Here is a 27,386-nt window from a genome sequence, read left to right on the forward strand (position 1 = left end):
TAAAGACAAGTACACACAGGTACCTCAATGTGAGGGCTTCCCTGGTGGTTCAGACAACAAAGAATCTGCCTGCAATGTGGGAGAGCAGAGTTCAATACCTGAGTCAGAAAATTCCTTTGAGAAAGGAATGGCAACCCACTCCAGTATTCTTGCCTGGAGAACTCCATGGACAGAGGAGTCTGGTGCGCTACAATCCATGGGGTCACAACAGAGTTGGATATGACTGAGCAACTAATACTTTGACTTTCACCTCAATGTGTAAGGTTTATTTGTTGCCAAGGGATTTTTTTTTCTAGGTTAATCACTAATTCACTTTTAGAACAGTGATTGTAAATTCACACTTCTTAGAATAATTCGTTTCAGCTTGCAATGACTCGCTATTAACTTCCAGTCAGGTTTCTCTCTCAGACAGACCATTTCAAGAACATTCTTATTTTGATACCAAAGGATCTAAAACTTTGTACGACCTCTTTTCTGTTTAATACAATTAAGAAAACAACATTCAACATGCAAAGCTAGAGAAGAACAAAGATCCAGAAGCCCACACAGGGGTGGTGAGCACGTAGGTTCCAATTGGTCACACATTAGGCCTACAGGTACTTTCTTTCTGAAAAATGGGGTGCCATCTTGGGGCATCTACTAAACCTTTTTTTTAATTGAATTTTTACTAACATATAATGCTGTGTTAATTTTTGTTGTACAAAGTGATTCAGTTTTATATATATATATATATATATTCTTTTTTATGTATTTTTCCATTATCACTTATTGTAGGCAACTACCAAATTTTATCAAGGATACAGCCCACAAAAAAACACTTAGCTCCGATGCTGTGAGCTGCCTTTGTGTCCTAGTCAATCTCTGCCCATTCATCACAGCGAGTCACGGTAGCCAACACATAGTGCTGACAATACGCTATCAAGTGCCTGTTTTTTGTATTGCAGCATAGACGATTAATAGCGTTGTAAGAGTTTCAGGTGAACGACGAAGGGACTCAACCATACATATACATGTATCCATTCTCTCCCAAATTCCCCTCCCATCCAGGCTGCCACATAAAACTGAGCAGATTTCCATGTGCTATACAGTAGGTCCTTGTTGGTTATCAGTCTTAAATACAGCAGTGTGCTTGTGTGCCGATTTTAACTCACTTGATAATCCTGAGGTTGGTGTTATGATTACCACCATTTCATAGTAGGGAAAGTCTAGGCATAGAGAGTTTAAGAAACTTGGTCCAGATCACAGTCACAAAGTAGTACAACCAGATTCAGTTTCAGACCATCTGACCTCAGGATTCTTGGGCTAACTGCTACCCTATATTGCCTCAAGTGTGATGGAAACAAGCGTGGTCAAAGTACAGAATCCTCACGTTTCCACTGGTTCTCAGTTCACATCAGTGATTGCACGTGTGTCAACGCCAACCTCACACCAACACTTTGATTAGCATATATCCTTCTCTCTCCTTTAAAATGATGCCTTATTCCCTGGTGGCTCAGCTGGTAAAGAATCCACCTGTAATGCAGGAGACCTGGGTTCGATTCCTGGGATGGGAAGATCCACTGGAGAAGGGAATGGCTACCCACTCCAGTATTCTGGCCTGGAGAATTCCATGGACTATATAGTTCACGGGGTGGCAAAGAGTCAGACACAACTGAGTGACTTTCACTTTCACTTTTTTTTTTTTTTTTTTTAAAGACAGTAGAGATTTATTATATAGCACAAACACCATCTGCAGCATCTTAAATCATTACTATAGAAACACTTCTAGGAAAAAAATACATCTGAAAAGTTCTGAAATGCCACATTAACTAAATAGGATTCCAATCAGATCCAGCGAATTCATTATTATTTAAATATTAACATGCAGAGAGACTAGAAAAAGAAATATAATAATACATGCATGTGTTATCAATGTAACGGTTCCCAAAAGGCATATCTCCAATTTCAAGTCGTCCATGATTTTTTCAGTTTCGCAACATACATTGGGCCCCAGGCTTTACCCTTATCTGGAATCACCAAGAGCCCACATTCCTGGCCAGTGGGAGCAAATGTGAAGTCTTGGGAGCAAGTCCTTGCCATTTCCTTAATGTCCACAGGCACGATGTCACTGTAGGAGTTTAAAACTTCACTGATCACATCTTGATTTTCTGCCTTGGAAAGTGTGCACGTAGAGTATACAAGCAGCCCCCCAGGACGTAGGGCCTTAATTGCAGACCTCAAGAGTTCTATCTGTAGAAGAGGCAAATTTGTCCTTTGGCTTATCCTACAGGCAGCCTTCTGAGAATCAGAAGAGAACAACCAACTTCGATCATTTGAACATGGAGCATCAACTAATACCTTGTCAAAGGTTTCAGGCTGGGCATCTCCCATTTCTCTGCCATCCAATTCAGACACTTTAATTACATTTACCAAAGGCTGTGGGATGAAAGATTCTAACGTCTGCCTCAGCCACCTCAATCTCAGACTATCGTATTCATTACAATGAAGATAACCTGGATAAGCACACTGCAGCAGAGCTAGAGATTTGCCTCCAGGGGCGGCACACAGATCCAGAACCTTCTCCCCATCCCTCAATTCCAGAGCCAGTACTGGGAGAAGGGAGGCGGCATTCAGGAGACAGTATTTTTTTAGGTTTCCAATTTGGTGTCTTTCTGAAGGCATTCTGTGAGGAGTTCTGCTAAGGTAACATTTCATTGATTTAGGATAGTAGGGTAAAGATCCTTGAAAGAGTGAGTGATAGCCCTTCAGATGTAAATCCTTTTCCAGTTCAAAAGGGTAATTGAATCTGTTAAGAAGAACAGCATATTGCCAACAAGATGGAGATGTTAGTATGTCCGAAGACACTGGCCAGATGCCGCATTTCAGTCCTCCTCTCAAGATTCTGAAGCTGCTTCACTTACTGCTCTCCAAGCCAGGAGTTCAACTACATCAACAATCAGCATAACTGGGACCTTACTGTATTCCATGCATCTCCAAGTTCTTTGGAATACTGCTTTTCAAAATGATCCAATACAACTTTGCAAATCTGTTTCACAAGCTTCCTCTCTGGTTTTGCTTTCAGCAAGGTCAACACCATCCCGTCAGGAGAGATCAAACAAGAAATCAATTCCACTGGGTATCTAAAGCTTGCAGGGAACCAAATCTCACTTTCACTTATTTTTAAAACATCCTTATATAAACAACAAATTTACTCCTCAGTCCCAAACAATGGGGTGAAGTTTATGTCAGTGCCCATCAGGATGTAAGAAATGGGTGCTAAGTAGAGTCACATGGTTCATGATTCAGACATTACATCTCACATCTTCTAAATCCTGCTTTACAGAAGTGACATATAGCCTCTCCAGAGCTATGCAAATTGATTTTATCCTGCTTAAGTTCCCCCCTTTTTCCTTCAAGCAGTTTTCACTTGATTTAGTATGTAACTGAAATATCAAGGCTAATAAACAACAGAAAAGATAATCCTGACTCCACTCAATGATCTACATAATGTGCATGCGTGCTAAATTGCTTCAGTTGTGTCCGACCCTCTGCAACCCTACGGACCATAGCCCACCAGGCTCCTCTGTCCATGGGATTCTCCAGACAAGAATACTAGAGTGAGTTGCCATGCCCTCCTCCAGCAGATCTTCCCGATCTACATAATAATTGTGGTCAAAAACAAAAATTGTTTGTCTATCCTTTTTTTTTTTGTCTATCCTAATGAGGACCAAAAGACCCATTTATATGCCAATAAGCAAAACAATGAACGAATATTATCTGAATCAAGAAAAGTATAAGTAGAATTTCTCATCTTTAATACTATGCATTTATTCAGCTTTGGATCCATCTAGATTAAGTGGGGCAGCAGCAGGTTTTACAGAAATGAAAGAGTAGAAGAGATGGTCCTATAGTCAGTATCTGATAGGTGGGTCAGGTGTGTTCCTGTGTCAGAGAACTTGTGTATCATAATATTCTTGGACTTCAAGGAACTCACAATTCAGCAGAGGATTCTAAATCCGCCCCCCGCCCACACACACACATCTCTCCCTCTCTCTCTCTCTCTCTCTCTCTCTCTCTCTCTCTCTCTCTCTCTCAGACCCATGTGCATGCACACACATCAGTTCTTACTACAGATCTACGGTTAACACGAATTCAGAAACACAGATATCTCATACAATTGTTGTGTATGTGTGTGCTGAGTGTGTGAGTTGTGTCCGGCTCTTTGCAACCCCATGGATGGTAGCCCACCAGGCTCTTCTGTCCACGAGATTCTCCAGGCAAGGATACTGGAGTGGGATGCCATTTCCTTTCCCAGAGGATCTTCCTGACCCAGGGATCAAACCCATGTCTCCTGCACTGGCAGGTGGACTCCTGACCACTGTGCCCCCCAGGAAGCCCCACAGTTGCTTAGAACAAAGGTAATCATTTTAAAAGCATCCAGCATGTGATGAGAACTCAACAAATCCTGCCATCATCATCCACCTGAGAAACAGATAACAAAATAATATACCTGTTGCTGGATCAAAGACTTCACAGAAGCTAAAAAGCATATATAATCATATTGCTTAGTTTATTGTTTTTCCCAATTTGCTGCAAATATGTTAAAGGGATTTTCCTTGAAAATTATCCACCCTGTAATCATCCCAGCATATTTTAAATTTTTTGTATATTTCCTTACACATCCCCACAGGCTAGTTCAGACAATGGCTCCTCATTTACCACATTCTTTAACCTACCCTTGCCAGTGTGTGGGCTTTAACTGGGTAGGTATGTTAGCTGCCAGAAACCAAGAGTACCTGATAGGCCCTGATCTCAAGGGTATCTTGAGATAACAAGGGAATATTTCTAGATTTATGACTTGGTTTGTTGCTTCACACCTGAGCATAGTCTATTTTTATTTTCTATGATATTCTCTACAGTTTAATGATTTGTTATCATTAGATAATGTGGGGCACCCTTTGTTTGTTTTAGGTCTATGGTGTGGGATCTAAGTTTCTGGCTCCAAACTGCCATTTTTCTATGCCACCATCACTCCTGAAGAGTTCCAATGTCTTATTTGGGAGTAATTTTTGATAATAAAAATAGACTCAACTTGCTAGCTGGCAATTTCTCAACTGCCTTATGGGTTCTTGCTATTTTATGTGTCCCCAGCACCACACTGTTTTAAGGATCAGTGTGTTAACTTGGGCTCTAGTATTTGATGGGTTAAGCCCTCCCCTCAGATTTGTTGTTTCAGAATATATTTGGTTGGCCAAAATGTTCCAGTTTTTAAGTAAGCTGTTATGGAAAAATTTGAACAAACTTTTTGGCCAACCCAACACTACTGGCCTCTCTGGCCCATTTATTTTCCGCACGAATTTCAGAATCACAAGATTTCAATGAAGATGATGTATTTGACTTTAGGGGAGAAAGCTCAAGCATGAGGACAGGCACTGAAAGTAATGAAAAGGATTCTTCCATCCCACTTTAATTTTTTTAAAAAAGAAATGGATGCTGTCTAGAAAGACTTCTTTAAGTCTAACATTTGGAAGAGTTAAACTTGTCTGAAATAAAGGGCCTGACAGTAAAAGATTGAGTTCCTTTCTGACTGCGTCCTGTTAGCAACAACTGGCTTCGACTGGTTCTAGTTCATTAAAAATAAAAGGGGAAAAAATGGCTAATAGCAAATTCAGGAGGGTGGCTCAGCTCTCAGTAATTCAATTCTAAATGTAATAACATGCTTATTAAAAATGGAAGGTCACTCTTCCAAAAATTTCCCCAAAGGCACAGCTGCCAAATTGACTTCTGATTTCGTCTTTACAACATTATTAATTCAATGACATAATAGAGCTGGCAAGAGAAGGCTCTGCGTTTGCCTCACAAAGGGAGCTGCCAGCGCCTGAGAGAGGACCTTGCCTGTTTCCTAGAAAAGTGACCTGAAAAAATAAAAGTCAGCTTACATTTTTTAAAAAAAAGTTGTCCTGATAAAGGACTAAAAATACTCTGGCTTTTGGGAAAAGCCTACCAAACGGCTTCCCTAATTCCACCACCTCATAGGCTTCGCTTTGTCTTCATGCATCAGCAGCAAAGAGTCCTACAGGCAGTGGTGCTGGAAGGGTCGGTCCAGGGTCCACCCCCCTGGACTGGGTCTACCAGCTAACCGATCTGGGTAAAAGGCAGCATATCCTGGGAGGTTGTCTACCTTGACCGTTGAAACATACTTGGCATGGAAGTCAGCCTCCAAACCATGACTTGGCAGTGAATGCTAATTAAATGAAACTCGACCACAAGGTGCTTGTTGATCTTAACTTGTCTCAAGTTCCAGACTTGGACAGCAGGTTGAAACCTGCTAGGATCGTAATCAGCACAATCGATAGCTTTTGGAAAGAACATTCTCGACCTGGGTTGCCAAGGGTCATCAGCTCCTCCTGACTGAGAATCGCTGCGTCTGCAGTTCCGCCCCTGAGACGTCCTGACTCTCCCAAGTCCTGCAGAGGCCACCCCGCTCCCCCCAGGTCTCACAGCCTGGACGAGAGACCATGTGTGAAGCAGCTTTTAATGAAATGGATCATTCCTTCAGTTTTTACCATCCATCTCCCTTTATAAACTTTCTCCTATAATGTGTCCTTCTGCCTCTAATGTTTCTCAAGTAATGAAAGTAATGATGTAATAATACCATCCACTCTTACACAGGTGTCAATGCCCTTCACCTGCAGATCACCAGGATGGCCTGTGGGAATCAGGTGGCCAACAGGCAATGGGAACTGGGGTGGGGGTGGGGGGGTGCTCCAGAACAGGTCCAGGAGGGGCTTGTTACAGGTTAAGTTCTGACAGCTGATTTGGGGAAAGCTTCACAGAAGGCTCTCATTCTCTCTGGATTGGGGGCTGTCAGAAAGCAGGGGCAATCTGTGATCAGGGATCTTGGTAGTTTTATCAAGAAGATGGAAAGACCCAAGGAAGGCACGATCCTCAAACAGTAAAGCAGAGTAGCCACCCCAGGAGGGGAGAGAGTGTGGGTGCCTGTGGCTTGGATGCTGGTAATTCTGTCTATACTGTCAATTTGCAAAGTCACATACATTTTTCAGGTAATTCAACTTAGGGAATCTAACAAAAGCCCAAGCCAAACAACTGTCTGCTGAAGAGGCCAAGCAGTCACTTCAACCTGCTCTGATGTATTAAGATGACCGTCTGCTATCCACGCCTAGGTCTGGGGGTCCTGCAAGCTCGGGTGTCTCTGTCCGCCTCTAGGACTCCCCTGATTTTGGGATTCTGAGCCATAAAACTGAAATCCTTTAGCAGATGATGCAATCAGTTGAACACGAAAGAAGAGAAGAACCCAATCCTTGAACCTTGACAAGGGAAACATCACTAAAAGGCAAAAGACAAGCATTCCAAGCATTTTACAGGGTGGTGTCGGCTGCATTGGGCCAAGTCTGACTTGTAGCAACTGCTCTACCGAGAAACTGTGGGCAGAGTTACGTATTCACTCAAACAGCGGGTGCCCAGAATAACTCAGGCATCCCACAGTAGACCGGTCAGCCCACAATAACCCTCACTAGTCCACTCCAGGCCACTTCACTCAGAGCTTCCAGTAACGTCACCTGACACCCTCAGTATTCCTGCATTACATGCATAGTAAATGTGTTCTTCCTATTTCAAAGAAAGCCAACAGATGGTTTTAAGCCTGGATCCTAAGATATGATTTACTGGGGCCATGCAGTGCTCCTAAAACATCATTTCCAGCATGCCAAAATCAAGAGATTTTACGTAAAAATCTAAGTTTCTGCTTCTTTTGAAAAATCAAACTCTGGGACGGTTGGCCTGAATTCCTACATGAAACAAATGGTTGGCACCAGTCGGTGGCTGAAACTTTAGAAGGAAAAGGTTCTGCCTGGTGACAGTCCCCACCCAGCCACCACACTCATGTATGTCCCTATCTCCCCCCAGAGGCATCTGAGCTTGCGAAATGGATCAAGACTGACCCTATGGGTTCCTCCCAGGATAGTCCGCTACCCCTGCCATGTCCTCCACCTGCCTCTCGTCTATAGACAAATTTTAGTCCAAATAAATTTAATCAGACAAAAATGAGGAAATATAGAAAAAGTAGTTAAAACAAAATAGCAATAGTTTCATCATTAAATAAGTGATCTTGCCCTTTGGTTCCCCATCAAGGGCTAGAGACAATATTCTGAGCTGTGTCCTTTGAGCTGTCTTCTAGATACTAATACTAGGTGGACTAGCTTCGGGTGACTTGATCACTAAGCTGAGATTTTGAATCTTAGAGTCTTATTTCATATCCAAGGTCAGAATAACACTTCAGATTAGAGTTTCATTAGAGATACAAGTAAAATCAAGTTGGAAGAAATTTCTAAATCTTTAATTTCTAGATAGAAGATGGCTTTTCAGGTCTAAAAATAAAGGGAGAAATTACAAACAAAAAATCTGAAGACTAAAGAATAGCAGAGAAAATCATTTACAACAAAGTTGGAAATTGTGTTAAATGATTAATATCTTTCATAAATACATAACTTATAAGAAATGAGAAAAATGATTATGACAGACAAGAGTGAAATAGATGTGTACAATTCACCCTTCAGAATGGCTATCAAATAAAGCCCAAGTCTGTTCTTTGAAAAGTCTAACATAGTCCCTGGTAATATTGCTCTAATCAATAAGATCTAAAATAAATCAATAACAAACTGAATTAAAATGAGAGGCACTTCAGTCATAAAGTTAAGAGGATCATAACTATGAATAACTTTAAGCCAATAAATTTGAAAATTGAATGATATGAGCAACTCCCATCCCCTGAAAAACAGTATAGCATAATAACCTGGCTTTCCAAGAAAAAGAAAACTGAATAATCTTATAATCATCAAGAAATGGACTCCATATTTTAAATCTTTTCACAAAGAAAATTACAAATGAGCTCTAGCAAACTGTAAATAAAAAAAAAAGTAATTCCAGCTTTACACAAACCATCAGAGAAAAACACAGAACTTGTCCTGAACTCATTGTGTGTTATGTAACCAATATCATAATCCAACAAGGACAACAGAGAGAAACAAAAATCACAGACAAATTACACTCATATAAAGTATGTGAAGTTGCTCATCCGTGTCCAACTCTTTGCAACCCCATGGGCTGTAGCCTACCAGGCTTCTCTGTCCATGGGATTTTTCAGGCAAGGATACTGGAGTGGGTTGCCATTTCCTTCTACACATGTAAATAGAGATATAAAATTCTAAATAAACATTTGCAAATAAAAGTCAGTAAGAAATAAAAAATGTAATTCATCCTAAGTTGGATATTTCTGGGAATGCCAGAGTGGTTTAATATTGAATAAATGCAAATGTAGCTCAAAAATTAAGTGTACTTCCAGGCTTCCCCAGTGTGGCTCAGTGAATCTGCCTGCCAATGCAGAAGACACAGGTTCAATCCCTGACCTGGGAAGATCCCACATGCTGCGGAGCAGCTAAGCCCAAGCACCACAAATATTGAGCCTGTGCTCTAGAGTCCAGGAGCGGCAACAACTGAAGCCCACACACCCTAGAGCCCGTGCTCCACACCAAGAGAAGCCTCTGCAATGAGAAGCCAGCACACACGACTACAGAGGCACCCCCGCGCTGCACAACTAGAGAAAAACCCTTGCAGAAATGAAGACCCAGCACAGCCAAAAATAAATAAATGAAAAGATATTAGAAAATTAATTGTAGCTCAAAAATTAAAAGATGAAAGATGAAAAATCAACAGATCCTCCGAATGAATATATAAAAAGAATCTAATACAACTCACATCCATTCATCTTAACATGGTAAGGAATATCTACAGAAAATCTATAATAAGCATCACTCTTAAAGGTAAAACTTGAAAAGAATTCAGACAAGAAAAAAACAAAACCAGCCCCCTGACTACTTTTATTTGGCAATGTGCAGGATGACCCAGTCAGTAAGGTAAGTCAAGACAGGGGATAAACCACAAGGACTTAGATGTACCACAATGCCATTCAAAGGGTATATTATCATTTTCACTAAAAACTAACATTTCATTTTTAATGTTTCATTAAAAACATTTCATTTTCATTAAAAACTAATATTTACATTAGAATATTAGAGTTTAGCAAAGTTCCTAGATCACAAAATAACCTACTAAATAAATTCCATTTAGAAATGCCAGCAATGTATATGTAGCAAATAAAATTTGGAAGAAGTCACTATCTATCACAACATAGAGAAACATAACATACCCAGAAATAAATCTAAAAGTATACAGGAGATCTTTAAGGAGAAATTACAAAATTTCAGCCACAATCGCTCTTTCTCATGGACACGGCTCATAGCCTGGGGTACAGATATTAGCAGGACACTCTGCACATGATGGCAACCTTCTTTAAGGAGGAACTTAAGCCTCATTTCCCCACCCCCACCCCATGCTTTCTCTCCAATTCATTTCTTCAGCCTTAACCTTCGCTGATCTTAGCCCACTCCTGTCCACATCCCCCCTTATTTCCACAGCCCTCTCTAGGTTCATGAATTTGCATTTTTAAAACATTTTGTTGGTCCCTTTTCCCTTGAACTGAGCTTGGTGACCCTGAAGATGAGAGCTTGCCTCCCTAGCACAGAGCGAAGCCCCTACCATGTAGTAAAACCTGATAAACACTAGGCAGATAGAGACAGTGCACACACAGCAATGCAAACTCACTTTTCCCCCCTAGCTTTGTTTCTGGTACTTTTTTTTAAATTAGAAGGAACATTCCACATAGCAATTTCAGTAGGTATTTCCATCCTTCTCTTTAAAATTTAAAAAAAAAAAAGAGTGCTAATGATCAGGTAATTGTGTTTTTTATGATTACAACTTCCAAACCAATGGCTAGCCATGATGGTTAGTGTCAAAGAGGTTAGTCCTCAGGGCCCTAACTCCCCTGGGAGGCCTAGCTGGTCAGGGACCAGAGTTAAAATTGCAATTCTATGTCAACTTGAAAAGACAAGTGGAAGGAGGCAAGTGGAAGAAAGGTTTGACACAAGTCTTCTTTCCAACATTTTCTACTGAAGACAGAATACAAAAGTACCACCACAGGAGGCACTGGTAAAAGCAAACCAAACATGGACTTATTTTTCATGCCACTACTTGGTACAGGAGGATTTAAAAGAAAACATCAGTTCTAACTTCCTTAGAGAGTCTCAGGAGATTGTTATAGTCATAGTTGAAAAGCCTTGAGATGAACTACTTCTCATTAAAATTTGAATTTTTTCATAGTTTAGATGTAGCTTAAGTTTACGATGTGTTAGAATTTTATTTCTGAACGATCACTTTACAGGCTGGATGAACTGAACACCCACACCCACTAAGAGCGCTTACTGTAGTTTAAAGCAGAATGTGACCATTTTAAAGGGCTAGAGACCTAGTATTTACTTTTTAGAAATTAATATTCATGAGTTCAATTGATTTGTTGCCTGCTCCATGAGGAGCACAGTTTCCAACCGTAGTAACGGTTCCCAGAGAAAAACTGACGGCTTTTCTGAAGACTTGTTTGGGGACACTGTCTCCTAAAACATCTGTAGCTAAAAGCAGAGACAGCACAGGTCTGTGTCAAGCTTGACTGAGTTAATCCTTAAAGTTCATACATTTTGGGGCGAAGTTTTGCAGATTTTGAGAGCATTCAAGTTCCTTTTTTCTTGACCATGTTTAATATTCAGGTGGTTGTTCCATCAACAAATAATACTTGCAAGGTACTCTTGACTACAATCTTGATTTTGCTGATGCTATGTTACATCCACCTTATCCCACACCTCATTCCTGCAATGCACAGTTTGTCCTCCCAGAGACAAACTGACAGCAAGTGACTATTACAGCGTCATTACTGTGATCACATGTCATTTTACTGCTGCTACTGAAAGGGCAAAGTAAGAAATTAATTTTGATGCCAACATCTGAGATTTCTATTGGGCTAGCCAGAAACAGAAAAACCCAAACGAACTTGCTGGCCAACCCAATAAAAAGTCAAAGATGTGATCTTACTCACATGCTGATGCATTTCATATTCTCATTCTCTCCTTCTTCCTCTCCCCCTGCCCCCACCTCCTACCTCTTTCTTTGTGAACCCATGAACTTTAGCCCACCAGTCTCCTCTGTCCATGGGATTCTCCAGGCAAAAATACTGGAGTGGGTTGCCATTGCCTTCTCCAGGGGATCTCCTCGATCCAGGGATCAAACCCGGTCTCCTGCATTGCAGGTAGGTTCTTACTGACTGAGCCACCAGATAAGCCACCTAGAAAGGAAGACAAAGCTATAATTCAAACCACTCAGACTAATGATGGCTAGTATTCACTCTTCATTCTTTGAAATCACACTACAGGATGAATCCCCTTAAAAGCAGACTATGAGCAGTGAACATGGAATATACAATGAATACTCCAGGAAGCAATACATGTCTTTACATGCCATTCTAAAGAGAGGTCGTTAGTTACTTGGTGTGGACACTTGGGGAACCTCAATCTTGACTCTGTTTGTAAAAACAGAGCATGCTAGGTCAGATCAACCTCAATCTATAAAGGTTATAATAACGGATGTCACCAAGCTCCAGAGGAATAAAACTTCATTTTTCTTTGCCAATGGGAGTAAGTAGAGGCTGGAGGAAACCAATCCCCAGGACCCCCCTTTTCAGTACTTTGGAAATCAGCCAAACAATTTTAGACACTAAATATACTCCCATGACTCAGCACTTTTACGTAAAATTGGTCACCTAGGCATGAAAGCTTCAAACTGCCGGTAGTAAATAAACCGTGAGACTCTGAGAGCATCTTCCAGAGTCCCCTCCCTGCGGAAGTGACAACAACTTGCAGGGTGAACAGGGCACCCCCATTCGCCTGAGAAGAGAGCTTCCCCCTTGAGCTGGGGACTCAAGAAGGTCCTGCATCACAAAGACACAGATGTCCACACCTCCTCTGAATCTCTAAATCAAAGATGCTCCCACAGAACTGCCCCTTGCAGCCCAGGATCCCACCGTCCATCTACCTCCCACCCACCCTCCCCCATGAGTTACCCCTGTGCTGTGACCTTGACAACAGCCTGCAGAAGCCCACCAGGTCAAAGAGAGTGCGAGGTGAAGGACAGGCACCTTAGGGCAAAAACCAGGTGAGCTGTGAATGCACAAAACCGGAAGAAGTAGAGGGATAGTACCCAAGTTGACGGTAGCAGCAGTTTTTAAGTGCGCTTTAAAATCACTGTCATCATGTTCCCTGGGCCCCTATAAGCTAATCCAGCCTCAGGTGAGACTGTATAATGCCCAAGACAGATACAGCCTTGCTCTCTTCAGCTTGTGAATGAAGTACGACCCACCAGGTTACTCTTCTCCCACATGAGCAGCAAGCTTTTTCTTCAAAAGTCAACGTCATCATCCTCACCCAGCACGGGACAAAATGATGTTGCATAAAGAGTAAGTTTAGATGATCTCAAAAACATAAGCCTCTTCCTCACATCAACTCAGGACCAAAAATATAAATGTATCCTGGAATGGACCTAGGTACACTAAGTTTACTTAGAATTATCTCCAGCAGGTAGAATTATCTCTGGTCTTTAAAAATATTCTAAATCTCCCCTGAAGGGAATGGCTACTCACTCCAGTATTCTTGGAGCTTCCCTGGTGACTCAGATAATAAAGAATCTGCCTGCAATGCAGGAGACCCGGGTTCGATCCCTGTGTCAGGAAGATCTCCTGGAGGAGGAAATAGCAACCCACTCCAGTATTCTTGCCTGGAGAATCCCATGGACAGAGGAGTCCACAGGGTTACAAAGTGTCTGACACGACTGAGTGACGAACACTTTCACTTTCAGAACTGTCTTCGGTCTTTAAAAATATTCTCAATCTATTTAATACACTGCCTGATGAGGCAGCTACCAGTCACATGTGGTAAGTTACACACAAATTCAGGAGAATAAAAAGTTGAGCTCCTTGGGCACACTGGCCTAGGGCATGAAGAGCAGGAACGAACATTCCTGCAGGAGGGGACGCTGCTACTGTAAGTTCTGAAGACCCGTTATTCCCCCTGCAAAGATCACATGTGTTTTTCTCTTACTGAACAATTACTTGGGGAAAGTTACTCATTTGCTGGGTCAGAAACTGAAAAGGAAATTGCTCTTAGCTCCCGTGGTCTCTGAAAACCCACCATCAACAATTCAAGATGCTGTGTTTAAGCTCCGATGAGAGAGGCCCTTCACCATGAAGCCTGCGGTCTCCAGCACAGCCTAAGTCTCCATACCCAGACTTAATCCCCAGGAAACACTCCCAAGTCATTCCCAAGAGCAGTCACCGCTTGTGCAAGTTAAAATGAAGGAGGAGAAAGAGAACTTGAACAACTTCTCAATAAATGATGCACTGGCTTTTGGTGTGTCTGGAGGATTCATAAACACCCTGTTCGCCAGCCAATCAGCGGGCTGGAGCGCTCAGTCATCACTCCGTTTATCCGATTATCACCAAAATGCACAACTAAGGAGCGGATTTTACGTGTATAAGGGCTGCCTCCAGATTTTCTGCAGAGTCTTTCCCTCCAGGAAATACCTGGAAGAGCTTTCTGTTCATCAGAGGACACGAGCACTGCTGGCTGAGTGAGCAAAGCAAAGCTCCGGCACTTAAAATTGTTTGCCTGGAGCTAAGCTTCATCCATGAAGGATGAAGGAGGAACACGCCTGTGTGTAAAATGAGGATTACGGCTGGGACACACTGGCCAGGAAACTGACGCTGGAACGTCAGTGTGACACCAAATAAATGTCATCAGATAAAGAGGGAAAGGGCAGAGAGTCCTCTGATTGGCCATCTCTACGGAGACCTGCCACTTCTTTTGGACACACGACAGTAACTAGACCTGGCCTGTGGGGCTCACACAGTGGGTTTGAGTTATAAATTGTCCTATGAACACATTATTTCCCACTAATTGTGAGCAAAACTGGAAATGTTTCAAGGCCACAAAATTAAAGCTCTGAACCGCCTAGCTTCAGCTTTATGTGACCATATGGTCTCCATTCACTTAGAAATAAAACCCTGGAAGGCAAGCACTGAAACAACCTACGCCTGGTTTTCCCTCCCAGTTCCCTGCTCAAGGAAGGGGGAAAAAGTGTCTTTATTAGCGTGAGGGTGGTGCAGGTCTATGACAGAATAATAAGAATCGCTTTCTTTGAAAGAAATTGCCAACACAAAGCTTTCAGTTCCATAAATACATCACCCTTTCTAAAGTCGGTGATTTTGTCATAAAATTAAACTGTGGCTGCCACATGAACTGCAATATCATATTCTCCCTTCCCTGCATATCTTAAGTTCTCTCTCAAATATCAAAACAATAAAATTATTACTAAAAACGCTGTGATAGAAAGAACTTCCTCCTACACTTTAAACATTTAACAGCATCAGACGATGTGGCGTGGTCTGTGACTGACTGCCACTGAGCCTGGCTGGACCTTCCTGGGCACCGTCCCTCTGGTTGATTGCAATACCCAGGTGGTTGGCCTCTCGGGATCCTTATCATCTTTCCTGTTTACCAACTCTTATCTCTTTCAGTTTTTTCTTTCCTTAATGCTAATTCCTTCAGTCGAATTATACGACAGGCCCTGTAGCCCAGGAGCCACTCACTGTCATTAAGATAATGTCACACAGCTCTGCTTTGATCCTGTGTTAACTAATCACACTGCATTTTCAAGTTCTAGAATGTCTAGGATAGTCCTGTCTCCTCCTTGTGTACAAGGGCCCCATGTGACCTGCCAAATGCTTTCCTGCTTCTGGACCTCACCCAGCAAGTCCCTCGGTGGGGGTGGAGTAAGGGTAAATACCCATTTGCTCAGTCCACATGCTCCTCCCCTGGCCCTATGCCAGCATCACTGGGTCTCGGGCAGAAGGCCAGCTCCTCACGATGGACCCTCTTGAGCATCCTACAGAAAGCATCCTTTACCCCCCAAACCACTCAACACACCAGCCTGTCACCTGCCCTTCAAGGCACTTACAGTCTTGTTGACTCATTTATCCACCTACCTCCCTCCAACTACATGAGGCGTTGCCTTCAAGCACCTTTGTGTCCTTTATAACCTCTTATTCCCTGTCACCTAAAACTACACCCAACAGGTGCTCAATAAATTTATTAAACTGAAGAATTCAACCTCTTTTAATGAACAGCCAATCATCACCCCTTGAACATGGGTTGGAAGATCAAAACCACTATAGACTTGATCTTTGACTATAAGATATCTGAAACCTCAACATAGCAAAGACATAGTTTAAAAAAATGGTCAGACGTAGGGAACGGACATTTGGACACAGGGAGGGCAGGGGAGGGTGAGATGAACTGACAGAGTAGGACTCACGTATACACTACCGTGTGTGAAATAGCTAGCTAGTGGGAAGCTGTTGTATAGCACAGGGAGCTCAGCTCGGTGCTCTGTGATGACCTAGAGGGGTAGGGTGGGGGGGTGTGGGAGGGAGACACAAGAGGGAGGGGATATATGTACATGTGTAGCTGATCCCGTATATTGTACAGGAGAAACTAACACAACACTGTAAAGCAATTACCCTCCAATAAAAATTAACAACATTTAAAAATAAAATTAAAAATAAATTGGAGCCAGGAGAGCCAGTGTCAGCAATTCTACTTAGTGGTGTGACCATGGCTAAGTCACTTCTGAGCCCAATACATCCATGTGTGAGAGGGAGACAGAGCTGCCGGGAGAGTTAAATAACAGGAACTGAGTTATATACCAATATGCACTTTTCAGTTCATAAGTCATTTAATTTCTAGATACTCGGAGATCAACCCAAAAATCAAAGCAAGAGTCAAACAATTCAAGAAACCTCAGCTTTTCCAGACCTGCGAAGGAATCAAATCTCCCCTCTTAGGAAGGAGCCCACACCTCACACACAAGTGCCAGGCAGCAAAGCTGTAAGGAGACACCTATCACCTGGCATCTCCAAGACCCTCCTCCCCACTGCTCGAACCCACGGATGGTGGATCCCACAAGAAAGCATAATTCAGGCATCTCTGAATTGCTGAGGTCTGTGCAGTTTTAAAGACCTGAGGGCTCGTTTAGCAGCCAGAGTTCAATCACTGTAGCAGCACAGGTAATTTTGGCCAATCATTTCACACCATGCAGGGAACTTTGGGTGTGAAGAGCCAAGTCTTTTAAGTCCTATTCACATGACTGCGTTTCAACACCCTTTTCATTAAACGATGTCTTCAAGGACTGCATTTGAGGGACTGATAAAGAAGGAGTTTCTCTCAAAGGGAACTCTACTACACAGTTGGTGGGAACGTAAATTGGTGCAGTCACTATGGAAAACACTATGGAAGATCCTCAAAAAACTAAAAATAGAGCTCCCATATGATCCCGCAATCCCACTCTTGGGCGTGCTGCTGCTGCTGCTGCTGCTAAGTGTCCAACTCTGTGCGACCCCATAGACGGCAACCCACCAGGCTCCCCCGTCCCTGGGATTCTCCAGGCAAGAACACTGGAGTGGGTTGCCATTTCCTTCTCCAATGCATGAAAGTGAAAAGTGAAAGTGAAGTCGCTCAGTCGTATCCAACTGTTTGCGACCCCATGGACTGTAGCCTATCAGGCTCCCCTGTTCATGGGATTTTCCAGGCAAGAGTACTGGAGTGAGTTGTCATTTCCTTCTCCACCTGGGCGTACACCCAGACAAAATTAAAATTCAAAAAGATACATGCATCCCTAAGTTTACAGCAGCACTACTGACAACAGCCAAGACATGGAAACAAGCTAAACATCCACTGACAGATGCAAGGATAAAGAAGATGTGGTACAGATGTACAATGGGATATCACTCAGCCATAAAAAGATGAAACAATGCCATCTGCAGCAACATGGACGGACGTAGAGATTATCACACAAAGTGAGCTCAGAAAGACGAAGAAAAATACCATATGAAATTACATATAAGCAAAATCTAAAATATGACACAAATAAACTTATCTACAAAACGGAAATAGATTCACAGACATAGAGAACAGACTTATGCTTGCCAAGGGAGGGAAGAGAGGTGGGGGAGGGATGGGTTGGGAGTTTGGGAATAGCAAATGCAAACTATTATATACAGGCTAGATAAACAAGGCCCTACTGTACAGGACAGGGAACTATATTCAATGTCTTGTGATAAACCATGGTGGTAAAGAATATGAAAAAGAGTGTGTGTGTGTATATATATGTATATACATGTGTATGTGTAACTGAATCACTTTGATTTACAGCAGAAACTAACACAATGTCATAAATCAAGTATATTATTCAAAAAATAATTTTAAAAAAAGGAAACAAAAAGAACAAGGTTTTGTCTTCTTAAAGAACACTTTGTCTCTTGATGACTGGACCCCAGTTGAACTCATGTTCAAGTTTAATTTGGGGGCTGAGGGATGCATATTACAATATATTCTTTAAACTTCAATGGCTCATAATTTATAGCAAAGACATTTAATTGAGAATATCTCTAACAGATTTACACACAAATGTTTAAATGAGAAAATCTTGGCAAATCCATTTTTCTCTTACATGATGACTTAGGTCTGTAATGACCCTATAGGAACTCCTATAAACATTTGTTTCAGATTATTTCACCCTTTCCCAAAGTGTGGGAGAGGGGAGAAGGGTCGGAAGGGGAGGCAGGACAAGATTAATTTCTTTTCAAGGTTTCAAAATATAATAATGTTATGCCTCAACATTACCACTTTTTAAAAAGCTTTCACTGAAGTGTAGTTGATTTACAAAGGTGTGCTCCTTTTGACTGGACAGCAAAGGGATTCCGTTATACATACATATGCATTTTTTTCATGCTCTTTTCCACTGTGGTTTATCACAGGATATTGAATATAGTTCCTGCGCTCTACAGTAGGACCTTGCTGTTTATCCATCTTATATGTAACAGCTTGCGTCTGCTAACCCCAAACTCCCAATCCTTCCCTCCCCTACCTCCCCTTCTCCTTGGCAACCACAAGTCTGTTCTCTAAGGTCCATGATTCTGTTTGTTTCACAGAGAGGCTCATTTGTGTCATGTTTCAGATTCCACATACAAGGATATCATGTGGGATTTGTCTTTCTCTTTCATCAGTACCCCCACTGCTTTGTGATACCCTCTCTCCTGGCTTCTGCTCACCATCACCCCTCACAAGACTGCTTATGTCGCTGGTTCTTTCCGTTTCTTTTCTCTCTACTAGGCACTAAACAGGCCAGCTGCCCAAAATCTGCTTAGCTCCACTTCCACATCTCACACTTGCCACATAAATTCCTAGAACATCTTGATTTATAAAAATAACACAGGGTCAAGGTGTAATTGAATCATGTCCACAGAACAAAATTCAAAGCCCACTGTGGATTTTAAAGGCAAACTTTGGGGCAAATTTGCTCTAGATTCAATACAAACTTGTTCTCTACGATTTCTAATTTTGACAACCAATAATTCCAAAGAAACAGATTTTCAAATACCTCAAGGGGAACCCGTTGTTATATAAGCAATTGCACCTGCCACCCACCCCCAGATTTCCTCACATATATCAGGACTGGATTTGATAAATATCAACATTAGCTGGAATGATAAAAAAAATGGACTTTGGGGTCTGACCAAAAAAACTATGAAGATCTCTGTCCATAATGACTCTCATTAGGAAGAACATAGATTACACAGTAAGGTTTGTTTTTTTTCTCTAGAATTCAATCTTTTATTTGAATAAGTATTTTACATCATTTATTCATTGCCATTATGTAGATTTTGATACAAATTCAGAATTAGAAATGACCTAATGGAGTTCCTATAGAAAGGGCGAACAGAAAATGTATTTTGTCCCATGAACTAAATTATTGTAAGTATTTTCCACATGAATGCAATTTAAAACAAAATGTATGAGCTTACTTAAAGAAAGAATTCCTCTTTTATTGTCTCAAAACTTTGAAACAAAAATAAAACTCCATGTTCCAGTATGTCTCATAATACAGAAATAAGACTGAATGATGGTGAATTTAACTGTATGTGAATTAGATTTTGGTAAAAAAATGAAAGTGAATTAAATAAAACCTAAGACAATTATACTTAAGAGAAAGGAACTGATCTCTCTGTTCTGCAAAATCCCTCAAGAATTTTCAAGATTGACATTTATAAGCATTATCAGCCCAAGATAATACTTTGAGAGTTAAACATACTAATTTTAAAAATCCAAGACAATGTCAAGTAAGCACCAAGCAGCAAAGCAGGTTGTGGAAAATAAAAAAAGTGAAATAAACCTATTTAGTCTAGTTCTAATTGAGTCTAATAGTTAATTTGTCCTCCAATGTCTCCACCAACACTCAGCCCAGGGACTAAGAAATCTGATATTTGACACATAAGTAGGTTTTATTCTTACTAATGCACAAAACAAGTTATACTGAGAGCATCTCCCATGATTATTAAGTAAATATTTCTTGATGCATCTCAAGGTACGTTCTTGCGAACTGGAGAAGATAGCAGACATGAGAGTAAGTAGGATAAGACGCCTTCCCTGGGGATGCTGAGCCTAGAGTGGAGGACACTGGGACCAGTCCCACTAACATAGCAAGAGAAGCAATAAAACAGAGGTCAGACAGCAACACTGATAACCCTTCCACAGGGCCACGGCTCAACCCTCACCATAACCCCCTCAAACCAGCTCCCCATCACAATGATCATACATTCCTTGATGTACATACATACATTCATTTGTTTAGGTCTCTTTTCCCTCTACAGTTTCATGCAATTTTACTGAAATAAAATTAAAATGTCATCATTGGAGCCAAGTCATGGAAGCAACATACATGTTCATTGACAAATGAACGGATAACAAAGATGTGGTGCATATATACATGAAATATAACTCAGTCATTAAAAAGAATGAAATGATGCCATTTGGATGAGGGCACCTAGACAGTATCATATGAAGGGAAATCAGAGAAAGACAAATACCATATGATATCACTTATATGTGTGATCTAAAATATGACACAAATGAACTCATATGACAAAACAGAACCAGACTCACAGACATAGAAAACAAACTTAAGGTTACCAAACGGGAAAGGCAGGAGAGGGATAGATTAGGAGGTTGGTATTAACAGATACAAGCTACTATATATAAAAAAGATAAACGACAAAGTCCTACTATATAGCACAAGGACCTATATTCAATATCTCATAATAAACTATAATGGAAAAGAATATAAAAAGGAATATATATATATATAACTGATTGCTTTGATGCACAGCAAAAACTAACATAGCTTTGTGAATTAACTATACTTCAATAAAAAGTAATGTCATCATTGGTTTACTGATTTCCAACTTTCCCCCTTGATGACAGGTACCAAGCAATAGCATTCACAGTGTCTACTTGGAACATTTGGTTCCATTATTCTATTTAAAAGGGAGGGAAAAGCTGTTTAGTCTTAAGATTTCTATCAACCATAAAGCAATTTCTGCTTGAAAACTATTTCCAAACAACATGAGGGTTTCCAACTAATATCTATTTCCCACTCTTCAACTTGTAGGCTATCATCATGTTATATTTCAAATTGATACTATATCCCCAGGTACTACTGAATACATTCAGTATTAATCTAGGCTTTATCACTCATTTTACACTTTCTTTGCTTTTTAGTCTGTTGTGCAACTTAGGTCTTCCACCCAAGGCCATTTTCTTTCTGTACAAAATACAAACTTCAACTTCTCAGCCCTAGTTATGTGAGTGCTCTGCACCAGACAGGTGAGAAGAACCCAGGTGTCAAGCCCACAGGAAGCCAGGTTCGCCCCGGCTCACTCAGATTCCTAGGCTATGGCCACGAAGGCCTTCAGGACAAGGCTTCTGTTCTTCCTTCAGTTTTATCTGAGAATTCCTCACCTGTCTTCTCTTCAACACGTATAAAAATATTAATTCAACAGCCTTACTTATTTTCAGCAGGAGAGCTGGTTAAGCTTACACCTATCACAACTAGGAACAAGAAATAGCTTCAGTTCTAAAGTTCAAAAAGGAATCTCCTTCCCCACTGCCACCCAAATATCCATCCAAGTTCATACCGTCTTTCAGCTCCTACACATTTTCTACAGGACAGGCAACAAGCCCTAGATTCTCAACCTGCTTTTGTGAATATGGCATACTTACATGCTGGCCACTTGCACATAATTTCCAGACCAGTAATCAATTTCTGTATTGTTTAAATTCATAATATAAAACATAGGAACACATAAATTAACTAATATAAATAATGTGTCATGAGGCAGAGGGGTTCAGTAGGCTACATGGGTAGAAACGGTTGAATTTTAAACACAAACATGCATCACACCACCAAGTGCTCTTTTGCAAAACAGTTAGAAACCCACTCCTTTCTTTATCCATCATGTATATTTTAAGTCTAGATAATAAGGTTGATGAGGGGAAGGTCACAGAAGCTAAGCGTGAAGGAAGAGGGGTGTTTCTTAAAATCTTCTCACCAGATCACACTCACTTTTTAAAATTCTAAAGTAATGAAGAAAAACCATGGGAAAATATAAGTAATTCAGTAAATTGCATGATTCTAACAAAAATAAATTCAAGAAATCCATACAGAAAACCACAATATACAACAAAGTTGAAAAAAAAAAAAACCCACAAAGTTGAGGTAACAGCAACAAAGAATCAGGTTGGTAAGCAAATATCTTGTCCTTGTCTCGGCACCCAACTTAAGAGTTTTTGTCAGATGAACCAATTTTCAGTTCTATTTGGCCAAACCCTTCAAATAAACACCCACTTACAAAACTAGTCTGTAAATTCTCAATGGAAAGAACTGAAATATTGAAAAGTGCTTATAATTCAGATTCAATGGAACATAAAATCCCAGAATTTAAATAAAGATATCACGGGAATTTCCTGGTGGTCCAGTGGTTAGGACTTGGTGCTTTCACTGTGAGGCCCAGGTTCAATCCCTGGTCAGGGAATTAAGATCCCACAAGCCACAAAGTGCAGTCAAAAAAAATAATAATATATAAAAACAATCAACTTCTAAAACTAAAACCTAATATCTAAATACTGCAAATGCCACATAAATAACAAGGAAAAGACCTTCAAATTAATCTATTAGACAATGATAAAGAAATTTGTACGTGGTCATGGAATAATAATTCTCTGTACAATTATAGTCAAAAAATTAACTTCAAAATTAATTGAAACTGGTTTTACGTTCCACTTGGCATCATAGCTTTTGCTATTTCCATACAAATGCAGCAAGATTTTCAGTCCTACATGAATCTCTTTGTGGAGACTCATCAGTTGAGCCTTGTCTACTACCAAGACTATAATTAAACTGTACAGTAAGCTATTTATACGTCTGAAATAATTTCCTTTTCAAGATACAGCAGGCTTCAGCTTTATTCTGCAAAATCATTGTCAATGACATATTTAATCTCGAGGTTACTGCTTAAATTACATGTGTACCGCCCTCTAAGCCTAGATCCTGGCTGGAGGCTGGCAGCAGCTGCCACACGTGTCAAAGGGTTACTATGATTACCTTCAATAGGAGCCATATGTGCTTGGTTGGCCACAGCAATTTGTCCCCTACAACCTAATTCAATCTATCAGATTTGCTAATTTTTTTTAAAGGAACAAAGAGTGATTCCTAGGATTCATGATTCAGAAACAGAAAATAAATGTTCCAGAGGTGGGGACAGCCTAGAAGTTCTTTCTGGATCCCCAACAGGTAACTTCAGGGACTCGAAGAATCTGATGAGATAAGCTATACCAAATACTGCTCTTAAAATTTTGGTTTCATTAAGTGGTCACTGAAGAATGGCAACAAAGAAGGATTCGTCTTCATTTATCTGGGGGAAAAGAACTGCTTTAAAAACCATTTACCCACAAAGAAAAAAAAAAAAAGACCACCAAAAAGGTACGGAGAGCATGTGGAGTCCACAATCCTAAAGAAGAAAATGACGTTCCACACACTGACAACATAATTCATCACATAGGCCCCAGAAGTTCTTGTGAGAAATCAGAGTGGAGGAGCAGGCTGAAAACTTTGCCCAAGCAGTCAGGAGGCAGTACGAAAAAGACCCACTAAGAGGTGACTGTCAGCCTTCAGCAAAGATAACGGGAAACGGACATCTTTTTGTGCCTATTGTATTACGGACGGAGCATCCACGGAAATGGGGTTTGGAGTCATGGAAACCTGTACACACGCCTGGAGGAGGAGTGTGTGGTGGAACCACCCCAGAGAGAGAGAAGCATCACCTGGGGACACAGTGGGTGTGCACATTGAGGAGCTGGACTCGTTTCTCGGTGCAGGGGGCACAGAGATCACACGCATGCAACGTTCTCAGCAGCACTCACAACCACACAAAAATGGAAACTCAATCCGACACGTCTACCACCAAGTTTTCAATACTATTCAGCAATGAGCTAGAACTAGACTGATCAGCACGAGTCAGTGTCAAAAACACAGGTGAAAAATGCAAACTGCACAGAGATACATAAAATACGACCTCAAAATTAAAGCTTCAACACCAGGTTTGACATAGCTTATAGATACACGCGTGGATGGCAAAGGAACCCAAAGGTTTTAGACCATGGATAAAGGAGAACTAATGAAGCTTCAATCATCTGTAATGTTCTGTTTCTTTAAAAAGTTATCTAGCAACCCAGGACATCTAGGCAATAACAGGACATCTAGCAATAAAAGGGACTCCTGGTGGGAACATGCTATCTCTCTACTTTAGAGAAAATGAGTCCATCATTGACTGTGAATAATACAGTTATTTGATATAGGATTTCAGTAGATGCACCTTATCAAGTTAAGTGCACACCTACTCCAGGATTCAAAGTTTGTTGCTGTTGTTGGTTAAAGATAAATACTAAATTTTTTTCTACATCCAACTGGATGACTGTATTATTTTTATCTGTTAATGAGGTAAAGTATATTAACAGTAGATTTTTTTCAAGAAAACACATGCTTACAGCCTTGGAATTAAACCTAACTATATCATATGTCTGATTTCTTTTATATTATTGGATTTGGTTTGTTGATCTTTTATCAAAAAATGTTACCTCTCCATTCACAGTTGAGACTGATCTGCAATTTTTCTTTACCATTTTGCCCCTATTGCTTTTGATCCAAAGGTTACTTCAAACATCAACCTACACTGAAAAGTATTGACTTTTTTTGGTATTTTTTTGGAAGACTTTTTATAAAATTGGAACTGTTTGCTCTTTTAATTCTTTACAAAACTAGAGTATAATGTATTCTCTTTGGAGGAAAAATCAGAAGTCATGACACTATTCCTTTAACGGTTGTAGGGTTATTCAGGTTTCCTATTTCCTCGAGTCTGAAGTTTTATGTTTTTCCTAGGTAATTACCCATTTCATCTAAGCCTCAAATTTATTTACACAGAGTCATTCATATTATTCTAATCACCGCTGTCTCTACCTGGAGTTATTTCTCTTTTCTCATTCCTAACATTTTTTTTCCCTGACCAGCTTTGTGTGTGTTAATCTCATTAGTCTTTTTGAAGAATCCACTTTCAGTTTTGTTGATCTTATCTTGCTCTTTTGCTAACATCTTAAATTGTATGAATAGCTTACTAATTTTAAGTATTTCTTCTTTTATACGATAAGCAGTGATGGTACGAATTTCTCTCTCTGGGAAATTCAAATCCCACAGATTTTGATGCAAAGTATTTTTAAATCATTCTAAGTATTTTCTAATTTCCAATGTGATTTCCTCTCTGACTCTTGAATTATTTAGGAGTGTAGTTTTTAAATTTCCAAGAGTACAGATTTTTATGAGTGTGAAAGTCCCTCAGTTGTGTCTGACTCTTTGCGACCCCATGGACTGTAGTCCATGGAATTCTCCAGGCAAGAATACTGGAGTGGGTAGCCTTTTCCTTCTCCAGAGGATCTTCTTAACCCAGGGATCAAACCCAGGTCTCCCACATTGCCAGTGAATTCTTTACCAGCTGAGCCACCAGGGAACTTTTATAATAAACTTTTTTTTTAAATCATTGATTTGCTGGTGTGGGGCCTTGGATTCACAGAACAAGCCAAATGATAACCAATTCTCTGAAATGTCATGAAGACTTTCTTTATGACTCGTACAGTCATTTTTGGAAAATACTTAATCATTATTGACCAGAGAGGTATTATGGCCACAAGTGTTAGTGTCTACAAAATCCCCTGGTCAATAAATGTGTTAAGAACATGAGTACAAAGAGACAGATGTATGTATGCGAATGGGGCACGCTCACGTCTATGTATGGGTGACCTGTGTGTGTACTATCTACAGCTGCTTTCTCATTAAAGGGGGAGAAAAGAGCAGTTGTGACCTAGAGCCTAAAATATTTACCATCTCATCCTTCGCCAAGACAGCTCATGAACCCCCCTAACTATTTGTACTTAGCATCTTACCTTACACTTCTCCTTTGTGGCAACTGTCACAAAAAAAGCTTAATTAAGTCAATACTAAATGGCTGTTTTCTCAGCTAAAATATAAACCTGAGCGTAGAGATTACACTGTCATTTATTGTTGTGTCTGCAATTCTAGCAACCTGCCTGGCCTACTAAGAACACTCAAATATCTGTTGATTTCATATAAATTCTGAAGTTAAATATGTGTTTTTCTGTTTTCTTATCAGTATCAGTAACCTTTTATTTGCTTTTACTTTATCACATCTATAAAGAGGAAATCTCTATATTTTTAAAATCAGCATTTCTAAACCTGTATTGCTATCACAGAGTTACTCATCAAAAAACAAACTCAGTGGTTAAATAAGTTTGGTTAACAAAATATTCTATATCACCCTCTGCCTGACTCACAGTGTGATAAGCATATTAAAAATTGCATAACTCCTGAAGTTCAATTCCAGAAAAATAAATGACCCAATCAAAAAATGGGCCAAAGAACTAAACAGACATTTCTCCAAAGAAGACATACAGATGGCTAACAAACACATGAAAAGATGCTCAACATCACTCATTATTAGAGAAATGCAAATCAAAACCACAATGAGGTACCATTACACGCCAGTCAGGATGGCTGCTATCCAAAAGTCTACAAGCAATAAATGCTGGAGAGGGTGTGGAGAAAAGGGAACCCTCTTACACTGTTGGTGGGAATGCAAACTAGTACAGCCACTATGGAAAACAGTGTGGAGATTTCTTAAAAAACTGGAAATAGAACTGCCATATGACCCAGCAATCCCACTTCTGGGCATACACACTGAGGAAACCAAATCTGAAAGAGACACGTGCACCCCAATGTTCATCGCAGCACTGTTTATAATAGCCAGGACATGGAAGCAACCTAGATGCCCATCAGCAGATGAATGGATAAGGAAGCTGTGGTACATATACACCATGGAATATTACTCAGCCGTTAAAAAGAATTCATTTGAATCAGTTCTAATGAGATGGATGAAA

The 27,386-nt window shown here is 40.4% G+C and overlaps 2 protein-coding genes across 4 annotated transcripts in view; both read right to left on the reverse strand.

Annotated features, from left to right (window-relative positions):
• The window catches only part of LOC133049456 (phospholipid-transporting ATPase IB), a 458,918-nt gene that overhangs the window by 286,900 nt on the left and 144,632 nt on the right, over nt 1-27,386 (reverse strand). The window lies entirely within an intron of this gene.
• LOC133049457 (tRNA (cytosine(34)-C(5))-methyltransferase, mitochondrial-like) lies at nt 1,688-3,136 on the reverse strand. Of its 2 annotated transcripts, none has more exons than XM_061133473.1 (2): nt 2,952-3,136; nt 1,688-2,785 (listed from the first exon to the last, which is right to left on the reverse strand). In XM_061133473.1, the coding sequence occupies exons 1-2, from the start codon at nt 3,074-3,076 to the stop codon at nt 1,945-1,947; spliced, it is 966 nt and encodes a 321-aa protein (XP_060989456.1). In that variant the 5' UTR covers nt 3,077-3,136; the 3' UTR covers nt 1,688-1,944. The 2 variants fall into 2 exon arrangements, with proteins under 2 accessions (XP_060989456.1, XP_060989457.1); XM_061133474.1 differs by having other exon boundaries at nt 1,688-2,836.

The sequence above is a fragment of the Dama dama genome, chromosome 30 (assembly GCF_033118175.1).
Source record: "Dama dama isolate Ldn47 chromosome 30, ASM3311817v1, whole genome shotgun sequence".
Taxonomy (NCBI): domain Eukaryota; kingdom Metazoa; phylum Chordata; class Mammalia; order Artiodactyla; family Cervidae; genus Dama; species Dama dama.